The sequence below is a fragment of the Giraffa tippelskirchi genome, chromosome 12 (genome assembly GCF_054371585.1).
Source record: "Giraffa tippelskirchi isolate mGirTip1 chromosome 12, T2T-mGirTip1v1.2.pri, whole genome shotgun sequence".
NCBI classification, from domain to species: domain Eukaryota; kingdom Metazoa; phylum Chordata; class Mammalia; order Artiodactyla; family Giraffidae; genus Giraffa; species Giraffa tippelskirchi.
Window position 1 is genome coordinate 42,744,959 of NC_137286.1, and position 17,592 is coordinate 42,762,550.

General features: G+C 40.0%; 1 protein-coding gene across 4 annotated transcripts in view; it reads left to right on the forward strand.

Annotated features, from left to right (window-relative positions):
• The window catches only part of ADAMTSL3 (ADAMTS like 3), a 349,114-nt gene that overhangs the window by 137,326 nt on the left and 194,196 nt on the right, over positions 1 to 17,592 (forward strand). For all 4 annotated transcript variants that reach the window (XM_081546775.1, XM_081546777.1, XM_081546776.1 and 1 more), the window contains 2 exons: positions 7,655 to 7,891; positions 16,877 to 17,003. In XM_081546775.1, coding sequence (XP_081402901.1) covers positions 7,655 to 7,891; positions 16,877 to 17,003 — 364 coding nt within the window. The remainder of the gene's footprint in view (positions 1 to 7,654; positions 7,892 to 16,876; positions 17,004 to 17,592) is intronic.

Consider the following 17,592-nt stretch of genomic DNA (forward strand, 5'->3'; position numbering starts at 1 on the left):
TCCTTATGACAAGATGAGCTTGGAGAATTGAGTAACACATGTGTGCTTAGGTACACAATTAAGTGAGCTGGAATCCAGGAGGGGATGAAGGAGGGAGAGAAGTTGACCTGAGCATAGATACAGGCTGGCATTTAGGTATAAGCAGAGTCTAGCATGTGGATGCATGAGCAGCCTGGGGGACTTAGATCTGCTGCCTTTTGCCTGGGTACATTTTATTTTTTAATTGCTGCTGTAATGTGTTACGACATACTTGCTTACAGCAACACAAATTTATGTTATAGTTCTAGAGGTTGGAGGTCTGATAACGGCCTCACTGGGCTAAAATTAATGTGTCAGCAGGTCTGCATTCCTTCTGGAGTCTCCAGGGGAGGATCTATTTCTTTATCTTTTCCAGCTTCTAGAGGCTGCCCTCATTCCTTGGCTTGTGGACCCCTTTTCCGTCTTCAAAGCCAGCAACACTACATCTCTCTGTCCATTTTTATGTAGTCACATTGGCCTTTGATGACAACTGAACAAGTTTCGCCTACCCAGATAATCTAGGATAATCTCCCCATCTCAGGGTCCTTAACCATAGTCAAAGGATGCTTTGGGCAAAGCCCCTTTTACCATATAAGGTAGCCTAATCACAGGTCCTAGGGATTATGTTTTGACCATCTTTGGGGATGGTGCATTATTCTGATGAACACCATGGAACCGCTTGTCTTCTCAGACAAATTGGTATGGCAAATCCCTTGCAGTCATTCCAGAATAAATTTCACAACACTATACTGTCAAGCAGTACTCTGTGAAGCTATCTGAAGGATTCATTTTAAATGCCCAGATCAAGATATTGCATTATGAGATTTCATTCTAGGATGTGTGTGTGAGAGACTCTGTTCTAGCTAATTCCAAAAGACTGCTCTTTTCAGCACAAGGATGGTAAAGGTCTAGGATTATTGTGCCATAAGGTATAGAGATAAAATGTAATCTCTTAAACTGGTGCGTATTGGTTGCAATGGTCAAACTCAAACTTTGGTTTGAGTGAAGGTCTGATGCCTTTGAGGCTCTGAGGGTCTTGAGAGTACCTTGGTCTCTAACTGATGCCCCCTCAGAGGAATCTGCAGAAATCTTTACCACCTCTAGGCTGGTAAAAAGGAGATGCTTAGGAGGTGGGAGCTAGTGGAGAGGACAGCCATGTAAATATCACCCTCTCTGTTTCTCAGAGTTGGAGTCCTATGAGGGTTGTTAGAGAGATTTCATTAGAATAGGACATTAATTTCCGCACTTGCCATTACAAATGCAAAGTTTCCAACAACATTCCTTTCAGGGAAGAAGGGCAACCTGTGGCAGGTCTCTCATATTGGTAGTGTTCAGGGTACCGCTCCCTCTCCATGTGCCAAGTATCTGTAGCCATGATACTCAAGCCCTGCTGCAGACCACATGGATAAATGCAGCCCTAGCTGCAGGGTTGATTATCTGTAAGAAGATCTGTTCCTTTTCAGAAGTGATTATAGAAACCTTGCAAGGGTGTCCAATGCCATAAGTCTATGTGCATGCATGCATGCTGAGTCACTTCAGTTGTGTCCAACTCTTTTCTGACCCCATGGACTGTAGCCTGCCAGGCTCCTCTGTCCATGGGATTCTCCAGGCAAGAATACTGGAGTGGATTGCTGTGCCCTCCTCCAGGGGATCTTCCTGACCCAGGGATCGAACTCAAGTTCTCTTATTTTTCCTGCATTGGCAGGCATATTGTTTACCACTAGCACCACCTGGGAAGCCCATAGATCTCCTTATCACTGCTGGGGACCTGAGAGCTCTATGTGATAGGACTGCAAGATCTCCCATTACATCCAAGGGATGTCATTCAGTGGCCACATAGGGGAGTGTGCTGTACTGAGAAGCAGAAGCCACTGCCGGTGAGCCCTGGAGACCTGACATTCAGTCCTGTTCTCAAGGTTGCTAATACTTTTCTGTTCCTGGTTGCTTGAAGGCTCAGGCTCTCAGCCTTAGCACCATGTAATTTTTCACATGTGTATCAGCTTTCTAACTCCTAACCAAGATCAATAATAATAGCAACAACAATGGCTCAGACTCATTAGGTACTACTAAAAATCTTAGGCATTGTTCTGAGTGCCTTTTCATGAATAAGTAAGTTTAATCCTCGTACTCCCTACAAAGTTGAAAGTGATTAGGGGAGATGAGACTTTGGGTGGAAGGCCTGCGAGATGAAGGGAACAGAACATGCCTGTGTGCAGTCCTATGGCTTCGGGTAATTGCTGTCCTCAGACATGACCCTCCGATCAGCACTCAGCATGGACTCTTGCAGCCAGGGCTGGGCCACTGAGGCCTCAGGGAAGAATTATCCTTATCGAGGTATATGGAGAAGTGGAGAAGTTCCAAGGGCAGTCATGCATGTCAGCAAGGAGGCCTTGCACCTGAATTCACTCACTCATATGTTTTTATACCAGGCTTTATGGGATTAAAGGTAAAGCTAGAAGAGAGCAAAGGGAACATATTTTTAAAAATGAGTTTATCATAATTTGGAAAGAGTGTTTTTGTCACCCGAACACATTTTTATACGAACACAGACTGAGGCGTGCGTAATTCTGCACAGTGGGTTCCCTGGGCTCCCTGACAATTTTCCAGAAGAGGTAACATTTGATGTGACCCCTGAAAGATCCTTTATACTCTGGATCCTATATTCATAGGCTAATTTCTGACAGTTTTCTCCTAGAGCTGTTTTTTTTTTCCCCATTGCTCCTACTTTAGGCAAGGACCTCTTCCTCTCATATCTGTCTCCAGAAATCCAGCCCATCTTGCTATCATCCTGGCCCTCCTAAAATGCCATGTATTGTGTCCCTTTTCTGTGTCACTCCCCACTGTAGGTCTTTATTGCTTTCAATTCCCCTCACTTGCATTTCAGGCCTTCCAGCAGTTGGTGAGATTTATATCTTATTCACCCTGGCTGGACAAGGCTGTGCCTCATAGATATTGAACTTATTTCTACTGTTTGCCTTTTGCTTATGTTGACTCTCATATCTTGTCCTATTTACATCATATCAACCTTTAGGTCCCTTCTGAACTGTTACTTCTTCATGATGCATCATTTGTTTATTCTAGCTGATAATGGCCACCTATGGTAATTTATTTTTATGCTGGGAAATTTGGCATTTGCTATGTAAGAGGATCATGAAATTTAGCTCATACTACAACATGGATAGGAAGATAAGATAAAATGTTCAAATTTGCTTATACAAAAATTGTATTTCTCCTGAGTCCCTACTCACTGGTTATCTAGGGGAATATATCTAATCCAAATTAAAGTTTGGTCCAATCCCATTATATAAATTGTCTCTTAGGAGATGGTCTCTCTTGCATAAAAATACTCAATTTATCAGATAGTCTCCATCTCAACTTCTCTCGCTAAGTCATCCATACAAGTTAATGTATTCTCATGGCTTTAGGAAGGAAGGGAGACCTCTGCCTTTAGAATGGTCCTTGAATGTGTGCTGTTTGTTGTCTGCTGTACAACACCTCTCCACCCTCTCCACCTCCCTCTCCATCTTCCCTTCCCCCCATCTCTTCCCCTTCTCCTCCTTATCTTCCTCTTCATCTCTCTTCTCCTCCTTCTCCTTTTCCATTTCTGTGCCTCCCAGGCCAGCTACTCCTTCCTGACTGAGTCAAGTCTTCCTGATTAGGATCTATTCTCCTTATCAGATTGATTCTTTGCTTATCAACTCTATTTATTCAATTTTAAATTTAATTCTTGGATAACAATTTTATTTCTTTCATTGCAAAGTCCTGCTGTAAGTCTACAAAAAGCAATAGATAACCTACTGTTTCAATGAATTCCATGCACATAGATTCTACATCTCCAATAAGATAACAAGCTCACTAGGTAGCTTATGGATGATATTCTTCTTTTGTGTTCCTCACAGCATGTCACCTGGGCAAAACCCATAAAGTATATTTAATAAATAAGTATTGTCTTGAACTTAACTGATGTGAAGAAACACTTCTCAGGGAAATGAAAGCAGAGGGATGTTTGACATCCAAGCTTCCTAAACATCAGCTAAACTTTAGACACAAGGATCCGTAGATTGTCTCTAGCCAGGGCATGGAACCCAGCTGAAGCAGACTAGACAGGCTTAGTGTTGACACTGGAAGAGCACCATGTGAATGAAAGCATTAATATAAGTAGTCAGTGTCCCCCAGAATGACTAGAAAGCAGTATCATGGAATTGAATGCTCACTACTTTGGGACTCAGTCTTGGCTCTGTCATATTCTAGTTGTCTGTCTTTGGGCTAGCGACTGAAGATCTTCTGGATCTGTTTTCTCCCTTTATGAAAACGAGACTAATGATAATCCTGACCTACCTCACGTGAAAGGTTGTGATGACGAGAGAATGTCAGTGATATTTCCTAGTAATCAAGCGAACACTGTCCAGATATATGGCTGTCTTAATCAGGGGTCATTATTTGTAAGTAATAGAAGCCCACTCAGATTAGCTTAAAGAAATGGAATTCACTGAATGGGTGGATGGATGTTTAGTGGAATTTAGGCATAAGCACATCTTGAGGACCCAGGAATCAGAAAGTGAAGCCCGGGTTACTTACTCCTTCCACTGAAACCCATGGTTTATGATCTGACCTTCTTTCATGTCTAATTATTTCTTCTTCGCTGTGGGAACTGGCTCACTCTTCTTCAACATGCATCACATAAAACAATGACTAGCCTAGCCCAGACTAATGTGAGTTCTCAGCTTCAACTCTTCTGTTGCAATTCCAAATTCCTGGGAAAGGTTTACCTGGCATGGACTAGTTGTTTGCCTCTGACAGTCAACCTTGGTGAAGGAGGCTGGGTCACACAGACCAACCTGGCCACCCCTTCAGCAAGGGCTCAGCTTTGGCTGGCTTCCTAACTGCTTTCTGTTAATTAGCTGACCTTGTAAAGCTTCATTGGTTTGGGGGGTTTAAGACATTCAGGAGTCAGCTAGCACTTGCAGTTCCTGGAGCACGCTTAGGATGGTAAGTGGGCCTGATGCAAAGGAAGTTATTTTTACCTTGCTCTCTTAAATTCTCTGGTTTGGATTTCAAAGAGTCAGATGTAGAGAAAATAGGCCATGGTTGAGGAAAGAGGAATTGAGATAATTATATTACTGATGATCTTCTCTATGGCTAGATGGAAGACAAAGCCCTTATTCCAAGAGAAAAATGTCATCCAGTCTTAATCTTCTTCAGCTTGATTCTTTCATATGTGTGACCTTGGTTGAGGGTTAATCTTGCTAAAACAAAGAAAAATGTGGACACAATATAAGATTTTAGATTGATTCACAGCAAAGTAATACAACTAATTCCAGGGGAAAGTTTATTATATTTTATGTATTTCCTACCTATATTCAAAAAAGGCTTCCCTGATAGCTCAGTTGATAAAGAATCCGCCTGCAATGCAGGAGACCCTGGTTTGATCCCTGGGTTGGGAAGATCCCTTGGAGGAGGAAAAAGCTACCCAATCCAGTATTCTGGCCTGGAGAATTCCATGGACCATACTATATTTAAAAAGGATTTGAGGCATTTTATAAAGGTCCAAAGCATAAACACAGTAAAATACAAAAATCAAGTGGGGATAAATAGAAGAAATTATATTTTAAAATTCTGGCTGATAATCTGTTAATAACTATTTGCAGAAAAATAAAGTTAGAGTTTTGCCTTACTCCATAGATCAAAATAAATTCCAAATGCAATAAAGAGTTAAATATAATTGCTAAACTATAAAAGAACTAGAAAAATACATTTAAATGTTTATCTTTTTTCATGGCAGGGTGGGAAGAGCGTATCTCATTAAAAAAGAAAGAAACTTTGAAAGGAAATATGAATATGACTACATAAAAGTTTAAAACTTCTTGACTTCACAAAGCACCAGAAACAAAATTAAATGAGAAAAATATTTTCAATATAAACAATAAAGAGTTGATAACTTCACTATGAAATTTAATAGCTTTATCTGTTAAAATAATAAAAACACAAACATTCCGTAGATAAATGAAGGACAAAAACCAAATTTTTAAAGAATTAATGCAAGAAGCAAATATACATGAAAAGATACTAAACCTAAATAATGAAAAGAAATGCAAATTAAAACATTGAAATTAAAAAAATTGAAATTCTATTTAACACTTATGATTAGAAAACATTTTAGAAAATTATACCCAAATCGAGAAGAGATACTGAGAAAAGGGAACTTATGTATCCTGATGATAATAAGAAGACCTTTCTGGAGGGCAATGAGGCAATATTTTGAAATGCTCATGAAACATACCCTTTTTCTCAGAAATTTTATTTCCAGAAGTTTACCCTTGGGAATAATAAAATTTGGTCAAAGATTTATATATAAGAATCTTTGTTATTTGTTCTTTTTTTAAATAGAAACTATTCCCAGAGTTTTTACAATGAACATTTATTTCTTTTTCAATACGAAAAAAAAATGTTACCTCTCTTAATCTATTTTCTTTAATTAAAAAGTGAATTCATTCCCATTAATTGGGAAGTCTGTGCTCAGTTTTGAAGAGTAAAGTAGCATTTTTGTCATTCAGCATCTTGCTTTGAAAATGTCTGATGAGATCGGTTAGTAATTAAATAAGATCCTTGAGTCATCAAGACTTGTACAAACACTTTTTACCATTAGTATGAGAGCTCCTTGGGGCTTCCTTGATAGCTCAGTTGGTAAAGAATCCACCTGCAATGCAGGAGACCCCAGTTCAATTCCTGGGTCAGGAAGATCTGCTGGAGAAGGGATAGGCTACCCACTCCAGTATTCTTGGACTTCCCTTATGGCTCAGCTGGTAAAGAATCTGGCTACAGTGCGGGAGACCAGGGTTTGATCCCTGGGTTGGGAAAATCCCCTGGAGAAGGGAGAGGCTACCCACTCCAGCATTCTGGCCTAGAGAATTCCATGGACTAGGGTCGCAAACAGTCGGCCATGACTTTCACATGAGAGCTCCTTGGGGCTGTTTATTTGCTTTTTGTTGTAGACAAGATTTGAAAAAGCTATGTTGTCTTTTTCCATTCTGCTGCTGCTGCTGGGTACCAGTAAAGTGATGGCTGGGGGCCTGAGAGCAAGAGAGGAAAGGCTATGAACTAGACGACAAAAACAGTGAAACAAACGCAAGTTCCCACATTAGTGCAGCAATTTGGGGCCAGTTAAAATAATGGCTAATAATCATTTATGTTGAAATGGCTCCTGAAGGCATGGATGATGATTAATATTTCCTATGGAAGACCTTAGGTCACTGAGAAAACTCCGAAAACATTCCATTTCCCTTGTTTCAAAAACAAAGAGGTTTGTAATATGTTTGAAAATTTATATTCAGTATGCTTAAAATAGAGCAGAATTTGGCTTTTACATAGGGTAAGCTTTAATTATCTGAAAAAAACTACCTGAGTGGAAAAATAATTAGAATAAATTAGGTGATTCCCTCCATGATCAGAGAATTCCACAGTAGAATTCCACACTGAAGATTCTGAAGTTTTTTGAAAAAAAAACAACAAAAAATGAAGGAATGAAGTGACTTCCAGAGAGAAAGATGTGGGGTCTGCTCTCATGGGACTCTTGCTCAGCCTTGTGCTGGCCCAGCTCACTTCGTGATGTGCCTGTGGCCCTTTTTCTCTGCCTTAGGACTGCCCTCCAGATGCAGAGGACTTCCGAGCCCAGCAGTGTTCAGCCTACAATGATGTTCAGTACCAGGGACGTTATTATGAATGGCTTCCACAGTACAACGACCCTGCCGCCCCCTGCGCGCTCAGGTGTCAGGCCCGTGGACAAAACTTAGTGGTGGAGCTGGCACCCAAAGTCCTGGATGGGACGCGGTGCACCGCTGACTCCTTGGACATGTGTATCAGTGGCATCTGCCAGGTAAGCCACATCTGCTTCCCAGGCCCCTGTCTCCAGCCGGTGCTGCAATCACTGTCAGTAAAGATAACCTTTCTCTTCTGTACTTCTGTTCATGCAGATGAAATATTGCCTTTGAGGATTTTAATGTAAAACATATTTTAAAGAGTGTTACTCACCTGTAGATTATATTTTACTTATTCAAAATAGTGTAAATTTTGCCCATATAGAGTCAAAAGACTGTAATATATGATTTGTGGATTTTTCTAGATCAGTGTTTCTCCAACTTGAAAGTACATCAGAATCACCTGAGGAACTTGTTAAAATACAGTGTTCTGAACCCCAATTCTAGAGCTTCTGACCCAAAAGGTCTAGGGTAAGGCCTCAAAATTTGCTTTCTAACAAGTTTCCAGGAGGGGCTGATGCTGCTAGCCCAGAGACCCCACTTTGAGAACTACTGACTTATTGGTATTGATAGGTTCTCTGAATTTTCTTGTTAAAATTAATTCATTGTTTGAGGCCTGTGGGAGCAGTGACTTGTTTACTAAGTAATTAGCATGAGTGTACTCCAGCAGACTTTTTAGAGTGATCTTTGCAGAGTTGTGATGAATGTGACTGAGGTATAACCCCCCATGGCTTGTAATAGAGGTGAGGACTCAGGGGACTATGACAGGTTGCTGAGACAGTGTGGGGATTGTAGGGAAGGAATAGAATTCTACTCCATTCCTTGGATCACTGGAAAAAATTGTAAGCATAGGGAATGCTTACTATTCCATCTACCCTATTGGAGAAGGCAATGGCACCCACTCCAGTACTCTTGCCTGGGAAATCCCATGGAGGGAGGAGCCTGGTAGGCTGCAGCCCATGGGGTCGAGAAGAGTCAGACACGACTGAGTGACTTCACTTTCACTTTTCACTTTCATACACTGGAGAAGGAAATGGCAACCCACTCTAGTATTCTTGCCTGGAGAATCCCAGGGACGGAGGAGCCTGGTGGGCTGCCAGCTATGGGGTCGCACACAGTCGGACATGACTGACGCGACTTAGCAGCAGCAGCAGCAGCAGCCATCTACCCTATTATGTTCATAACAAAAACAGCAGTAACAGTAGCAAATGTCCCTAACCATCTACCAAGTGTCAGACCCTGCCAGGTATCTCTGACTTCATATGCTTGGAGGAACCGTGGTCTTGCTTATCAGATGAGCTTCTCCTTCCTACATCCCTCTATCTGGAAAACAATCTCCAATTGTTCACCACAAAACCTTGGAGTCATTCTTTTCTTAAAAAAATTTTGTTGGAGTACAGTTGTTTACAGTGTTGTGTTACTCTCTGCTGGAAAGCAGATTGAATCAGCTATGTATATATATATATATATATATATATATATATATATTCTCTCTTTTTTGGATTTCCTTCCCATTTAGGTCACACACAGCGTTGACTTGAGTTCCCTGAGCTAGACAGTAGGTTCTCATTAGTTATCTATTTTATACATGGTAGTGTGTATGTGTCAGGATCAATCTCCCAGTTCATCCCACCCCCTTTTCCCCACTTGGTGTCCACACATTTGTTCTCTACATCTGTGTCTCTATTTCTGTTTTGCAGATAGGTTCATCTGTACCTTTTTAAAAAATCATTCTTGAGTCTTCTCTTTCAATCTACACATCTAATCCATTGCTGAGTCAATTCTACCTTCAGACAACATAGTTGGATCTTGTTTTTTGAGCTACCATGACATTCTTTATCTTTTTAACTTGTACATTTCAACTCACTTCATACCCCAGTACTCCCACAATGTCTGTCTCCATCAAAGGTCCTTAGTTAAAAACCGGTTGAATAAATGAGTCTTATCTACTTGCAGATGCAAAGGTTGTTCATATCTCTTGGTTTCTTTTATTTCTCTCTCAGCCTCCAATCTTGAATTTTCTAGTTCAAGTTTTATGTCCACTCTACGAGCTTCCACAAATTCCTCCAATACACCATAGGAATTCCTCCAGTCCCCACCCCTTCTCAAATAAACTAGTATTGTTCTTCCCAGATCCACTAGTTATTCAAACTGCTATCTATTCATTTCTGTTTATGACACCACAATTCTCAGTGTCACCTTCCTGAATTCACGTTGTGGTCACCAAGTGTATTTGCTTACATGTCCTCTATCCTGATACTTCTATCAAATTTCTCACATTTCACTTTTTTTCCCTCTCTTCTTTCACCTTTTTACTCCAAAACTAGACTAGCCAATCTGCCTTGGTGGCCTAACCAATCTCTCTTCCTTTCTCTTCTTCTCATAAACCATCTTATTTGATGTTTACTGTTGACTAATCTTCCCAAAGGTCAGAGTTTATGACTTTATTCTTCTATTATATATGCTGTCAATGATTTCCCTTTATAACCACCGGTTACCTTTTGGGCTCTTCCATGAAATAATAATAATAGCTATTTTTGTTCAGTGGAATTATGCTTTTTTGTTTTACACGTTTTTGACAATAAATTGTTATGAAAAACGATTTAATCTGGGCTAAAGAGGAGCAGTGCAATCCAGGTAATGTTTGGACACTGAGGCTTTGAAGACTTGAGTAGAAGTTACATAAACCAAGATGAGAAAGAGAATCCCAGGCAGAAGAATCGAGTTTGTAAAGAAATGGGACAGTAGGTGTGTTTAAGCATCTTTGACTCATTCTGTAGAGTTGAGATGAAAAAAATACCTGTGGGACAATGCTAGAAGTTGAGACTGCAGATGTAAGTGGAAACCAATCATGAACTAATTCTGAAAGTTGTGAGAGGAGCCAGTGAAGAATTTTTTAAGAAATAGCTTGGTTGGGATTGTCTCTAGGAAGGTCAGTCAAGTGGCAATGTGGCAGATTATCTGGGGAAGATGGGGTCGGAGCAGATAATAAGTTAAGTTGGGCTAACAAGAGGACTTCCCAGGTGGCTCAGTGGTAAAGAATCAACCTGCCAGTGGAGGAGACCCAGGTTTGATCCCTGGGTCAGGAAGATCCCCTGGAGTAGGAAATGGCAACCCACTTAAGTATTCTTGCCTGTGAAATGCCATGGACAGAGGAGCCTGGCGGGCTACAGTCCATGGGGTCACAAAGAGTTGGACACGACTGAGTGACTGAGCAGGTGCACAGGATAAAGGTGGTTTTCAATGCTGAATTAGTCCCTCTAGAATGTGTACTTCCTGGGACTTCCCTGGAGGTTCAATAGTTAAGACTCCTTGCTTCCAATGCAGAGGGCAGGGCACAGGTTTGACCCTTGGTTGGGGAACTAGGATCAGGTGAAAAAAAAAAGAAAGTAGAATGTGTGCTTCCTATCATGTTTTTGTGAGTCTGATGGGCAAGCGGATTTTTTGGGCAGGTGGTACCATGCTGAAAGCTGAGTGCTCTTCTGGTAAGGCTGTCCAGGTCAAAAGAATTGTATGCACTTCTTCAGAAGTGATTCATATGCTTCTCAGTTGATTTCAGTATCTTTCCTTCCACGGGATAATGTTCACATAAATTCCCTGAGTCTGAGCACTGCATCTAGCATGAGATAACAAGACTCAATGAAATTTGCTTCTGCTTTGGGGGCCTGATTTTTACCAGAAATAGGACCTGTTTGGAACCAGATCTGCAGAACAAGTCCAGTGTATCTTTCAGGTTTATTGAATTCCTTGATAACTGGGTAAATGAAGAAATCACTCTGTGTTTCTAGTAAAAAGAACAGCATCCAACGCATACTGGATGCTTACTAGGGGTCAGGCATTGTCTAAGCCCTTGGCTGTGTTAGCTCATCAGACACTCTGAAGTTGGGATAATCATTATCCTCACTCTCTGCATAAGGAAACTGGAATTTGAAGAGGCTAAGTGATTTGCCCTGATGATACAGCTAGAAAATGGTAGAGCTGGAATTTGAACCCAAGAAACTGAATTCCAAAATCTGTTATTTTAACCTTTGTGCTATATTGATGATATTTGTACTTTTTGTGTTGCTACAAGTATCACTGAAGTTTGTAACTGGAAATGAGATGTGATTCTAGTAGACGACAGTCAGCACAATAGATGAGTGATGCTTAGACAGTTTAGGATAGAGGTTGAAACTCAAACATCTATACCCCCCTCAGGGAGAAAGACTGCTCAGGTATAGTCATAGTGAGTAATGAGAGCTATCATGAGCTGGAGAATATATACCTGGTTATTGATGTGCTCAAGGGATCAACCATATATAAACATCAGTTTTTGTCAACAGGAGCCAGAAATCTAGATTTTAATGTGAAGTGTTCAATTTCAAGCAACACCATGATGTTAATGACCTTGCTCTATCCATCAATAGTTAAATAGAACTCCAATATAAAACAGGCTATGTTTTCCTTCAGTAATAAACAATCCTCCAAAAGCTCCATGGCTTAAAACAAAGATTACTTTTAACTCATGCTACTTGGCCAATGTGGGTCAGCAGGGGTCTCTGCCCTTGAATGTCTCAGAGACCCAGACTGAAGGAGCCTTTATTTGCACACACGTTTTGCATAATAACTACAGTAGTGAGGAGGGGAGCGTGTGACTCATGCATTGACTCTTGAAGCTTCTAACTGAAGTGATGCAGACACTTAGACTCATATTTCGTTGGCCAAAGACAGTCAATGACCACACTTATTTCTAAAGGAGTGGGGAGGTGCAGTCCTCCATGGGCTGAAGGGAGAAACTAATTATTTATGAATATTCCTAATGACTGCCATAGCTTCATATACTCTGATTTTTCAGGCAGAAATGTTAGCATTTTTTTTAATGTAGAATTCAATTTTCAGAGATCTCAAACAGAAGTTGACTCAAAAAATTATTTGCTTCTTGAAGGAATAAATTTGACTGATCTGGGAAATTCATACTTTGCTCCATCTGGAATAAAGACCCTTATTTAAACACTGACTTCTATGAACAGTGTAGGAAATCATAGGCCAGAACTATGAAATAATCCTTCGCTGAAGTGACGATTTATATATGAGTATTTATTCCCCAAAGCACTGCTCATATATCTTAAATTTTTATTTATATTATGCCTTATCTTGTGTAACTTATCTCATCAACTGCACTGTAAAATAGGAATCCCATCTTATTAATTTAGACTCTGTAATGCCTGTCTCTATACAAATTGGCCTGTGTGGATGTTAATACATTTTATTGACATGTTTATCAATTAGTGATTGTTAAATCATTACAGCTAGAGATCTTGACTTCAGGAGAAGTCACTGAACTTGAAAATGCTTCAGGCAATTCTTAAAAAGTTGCTCATTGTTGATTATGATGAGATCTGAGAGCCAATATTCAGTAGTCCCTCAGTTTCAAGGGCATTTTGGCTTATCTCCTGTGAATCACAAGGCAATTAGATCTTTTCAGATATTATTTTTCTGTGATGTTTTCACATGCTTTTTTTGGCTGCAAGATTTGGATGAACTGTAGCTTAAAAATTATGAAATAAATATCAGTGCTCAGGGAGGTATTCGATTGCCCAAGATCATGCAAGGCTCTAAACACCCTTCAAAACAAACCCATCCTAGCTCCTAAACCCACACCCTTCCTGGATGACCAGATAAAGGGCGATTCTCATTCTCATGAAATGCAAAGTGCTCAGGGACTCACATGTGTGAGGACAGAGCTTGGCCCAGGAACAGTATTTCTATAATTTAATGGTAGAATTACTCCCCTTGGAGAAAGTTGCTTGAACACAAGTTACTCATTGATTGAATCTTAACCATGCAAGTATGGTTCCAAAATCAATCACTCTTAAGTTATTCCACATGTACTTAGTAAATATTAGTATAATAGCCTGTATAACTGGGTTTGTTATTGTCCATCTGCTGATACTAAAGGTGAGGAAGGTAGAGCATAGTGATAAGATTCTGGTGTCAGAGGATCTGGATATTCAAACAATATACTAGTTGTGTAATGTTGGAAAGTCATGTAACCTCAGAAACAGTCAGATGCCTAATTTGTAAAATAGAGATAAAAGGTATCAAAAGGTGGCCATGAAAATTAAATGAAATAATGTGTATTACATGCTTGGCATAACACCAGCATTCAATAAAAATCAACTATTATTATTACTATTTCACTATTATCTTTATAAAAAATCATATAATCAGAATGAAAGTGTCTCAGAGGATTCAGCTGCTCATCAAATAATTTAATCCCCTCTCCAGTTTTCCTGCCCCAAGGTCTCCTACCTAGCCTGTGACTGAATATTTATTGTTGGATAACTCTGACTCTAAAAACATTCTCATATTGAACTAAATTACACCTAAACCTGTAGCTTTCACCGTTTGAAAATACACAGAACAAATGTAAAGCCTTTCTTCACAACATCCCTCTGTGAATTTGAAAATATCTCTAATCATAGGCTTTTCCTCAAACTTCCTTGGAACTTTTCCCACCTCTCCCTGAAACTTTCATTTGATCTTGTTCCTTCCCTTCAGCAGCAGCACTTTGGGAAGAATAGTCTATAGATGTGGTTTCGACTTCCTCCAGTTTTATATTCCCGTCAACACCTTGGATACAGACTCTGATCCAGCAGTTCCCCCAAGCCGAAGTATAGGGGCTCAACCCGGGAGTCCAGGCAAAATGAAAAACAGAGAGAGGTGATTCAAGGGGCTCTCTTTTGTTGAGAGCCCCTTGAGTATTCTAATCACTGTACTAGGAGTTTTACATGTGTTTTCTCATTTCATTCCTAGTATAGACCCTGTGTGAAGTATGTCTGAGTGTCCCTATTGAGTATTCTAATCACTGTACTAGGAGTTTTAAATGTTTTCTCACTTCATTCCTAGTATAGACCCTGTGTGAAGTATGTCTGAGTGTCCCTATTTTACTCTTGAGGAAAATGAGTCTCCTAGAGTAGTTTGCATTGTTGCACATCCTGCATCTTGAAAGGAGTGGTAGGACTGGGTAGTTGTTGTAATCAGGCTGTTTGCCTCCAAGGTCTCTGCACTTAACTACCAGGCATAAATACAAATAACACTGAATGAGTGCAGAGAGTTAGAGATAAAACAGCTGATTAGTTAGTGTTAATATTACTGGGCGTATGCCATGTAAAAGTCATATTTATAAAGTAAAAAGAAATATAAGACATAGCCCTTTTTCTCATGTAAGGAAGCTCACAGTTCAGCAGATACACACACACACTACTCACAAAAGCTTCTCTCATAGCTCAGTGGGTAAAGAATCTGCCTGCGACGCAGGAGACCCTGGTTCGATTCCTGGGTCGGGAAGATCTGCTGGAGAAGGGATAGGCTACCCACTCCAGTATTCTTGGGCTTCCCTTGTGGCTCAGTTGGTAAAGAATCCACGTGCAATGTGGGAGACCTGGGTTTGATCTCTGGGTTGGGGAGATCCCCTGGAGAAGGGAGAGGCTACCCACTCCAGTATTCTGACCTGGAGAATTCCATGGACTGTATAGTCCATGGGGTCACAAAGAGTTGGACACGACTGAGTGACTTTCATTTCACTTCACTCACAAAAAGTAGTAATTCACAAGAGACTGAAGGATGTCAGTATAAGCATATTCTGAGATATCTCTCTTGTTAATTCCTTATATTTTAAAAATTATTTATAAAAGTTTTTGTAAGAGTTATATACACATATATATATATATATATATACATATACAAGTAAAGATATGTAGGTATAAATATAGATAATGATACAGAAAGAGATACAAAGATTCAGATACAGGATATTGAGAGAGATGGATTTATCATTATGAATAAGATATAGGTATGTGTGTTAGTCACTTAGTTCTGTCTGACTCTTTGCGACCCCATGGACTGTAGCCCACCAGGCTCCTCTGTCCATGGGATTCTCCAGGCAAGAATCTTGGAGTAGGTTGCCATTCTCTTCTCGGGGATCTTCCCAACCCAGGGATTGAACCCGGGTCTCCTGCACTGCAGGCAGATTCTTTATGATTCAAAGACCAGGGATGTAGGTATAGATTGAGATTAAAAACAGAAAAAATTAAATTAAACTATGGACCAGAAGGCTATATATCAACCTCAAAATAGTGGTCATCTGGGGGAAGAAATGAGAGAACAGGACTAGGGTAGGGATAGAAAGAGAGGGTGGAGAAGGAAATGGCAACCCACTCCAGTACTCTTGCCTGGAAAATCCCATGGATGGAGGAGCCTGGTAGGCTACAGTCCATGGGGTCACTAAGAGTCGGACACGACTGAGCAACTTCACTTTCACTTTTCCCTTTCATGCACTGGAGAAGGAAATGGCACCCCACTCCAGTACTCTTGCCTGGAGAACCCCAGGGACGGTGGAGCCTGGTGGGCTGCCGTCTATGGGGTCGCACAGAGTCGGACACGACTGAAGCGACTTAGCAGCAGCAGCAGAAAGAGAGGGAAGGGGTTGGGGGAAGAGGAGACAGGAAGTATTTGTAATGTTCCTTTCATTTTATGTACATAAAATAGCTGAATAGAAGTATAAATAAAAAACTAAGGGTGGGAGTGTCAAGGGGCAGCTTCCATTCATCTTTAATTCTTTGGCTTTTGGATGACATGGTGCTGTAAAGCTTTGTATATTATTATTTTTAAGATTTTTTTTTGATTTGACCATTTTCAAATTCTGTATTGAATTTGTTATAATATTGCTTCTGTTTTATGTTTGGGGATTTTTTTCTTTTTCTTTTTTTTTGGCCATGAGGCATGTGGGATCTTAGCTCCCTAACCAGGAATCAAACTCACACATCCTGGGCATTGGGAGGCGAATCCAGAGGTCCTAACCCCAGGACCCCCAGAGAAGTCCCTTTATTTATTATTATATATTTTAAAATCTATGTTCTCATCAAAGAGAGCCAACTCATACATTTAAGAAGGATACATGTCAATGCATGGCAAAACAAATACAATATTGTAAAGTTAAAAAATAGATGAATAAACTGATTTAAAAAAAAAAAGAATAACACCATCAGTATGATTTCTGAAATACATAAGGTCTGATATGCCCATATCTCTACCTGCTCCTGACCGCCATCTTCTGTCTGCAGGCAGTGGGCTGTGACCGGCAACTGGGGAGCAACGCCAAGGAGGACAACTGTGGTGTCTGTGCTGGTGATGGCGCCACCTGCAGGCTGGTGCGGGGACAGTCAAAGTCAAACGTGTCTCCTGAAAAAAGTAGGTTTTAAACCCAGTACGACATTACCATACAACAGCATGTGCTTTAGACCGTCTGATAGTAAAATAACATTTTCCCATTGCTAAGGTTTTTAGGTAGTAAGAACTTTTGACTGGTGTTCTAAAAGACACATTTCTCCCCCAAAGTGTAATAGATCACAATTTATTCCCATTACCTCTTCTTAAGATTATCTGTTTCTTTGAACTTTTGCCAATACAGAGTACAACTATTTTTTTTAAATTTGCTGATGTTTTTTAAGGTGAACTAGGAGTCATTATTTCTTTTGCCCCCTTTTGATTGTTTACAAGATAGAAAATATCATCCTGTATTTATTGAAATATTGTCCTGCATTTATTGTCCATTTATACTTTTTTATCTTTCAATTAGCTGCTGAAGTCATTTACTATTTTCCCTATTTTGATGGTGATCTTTTCCTCACTTGTATCATGAATATATACTATTTGTGGTAACTATTTGTTGTAAATATATAATATTTGTTGTTTATATATTCTCAGTTTGTCATTTGACTTTCAGTATTGTTCGTGTTTGTAGAATCAGTAGTTTCTAAATTATAGATACACAGAATTC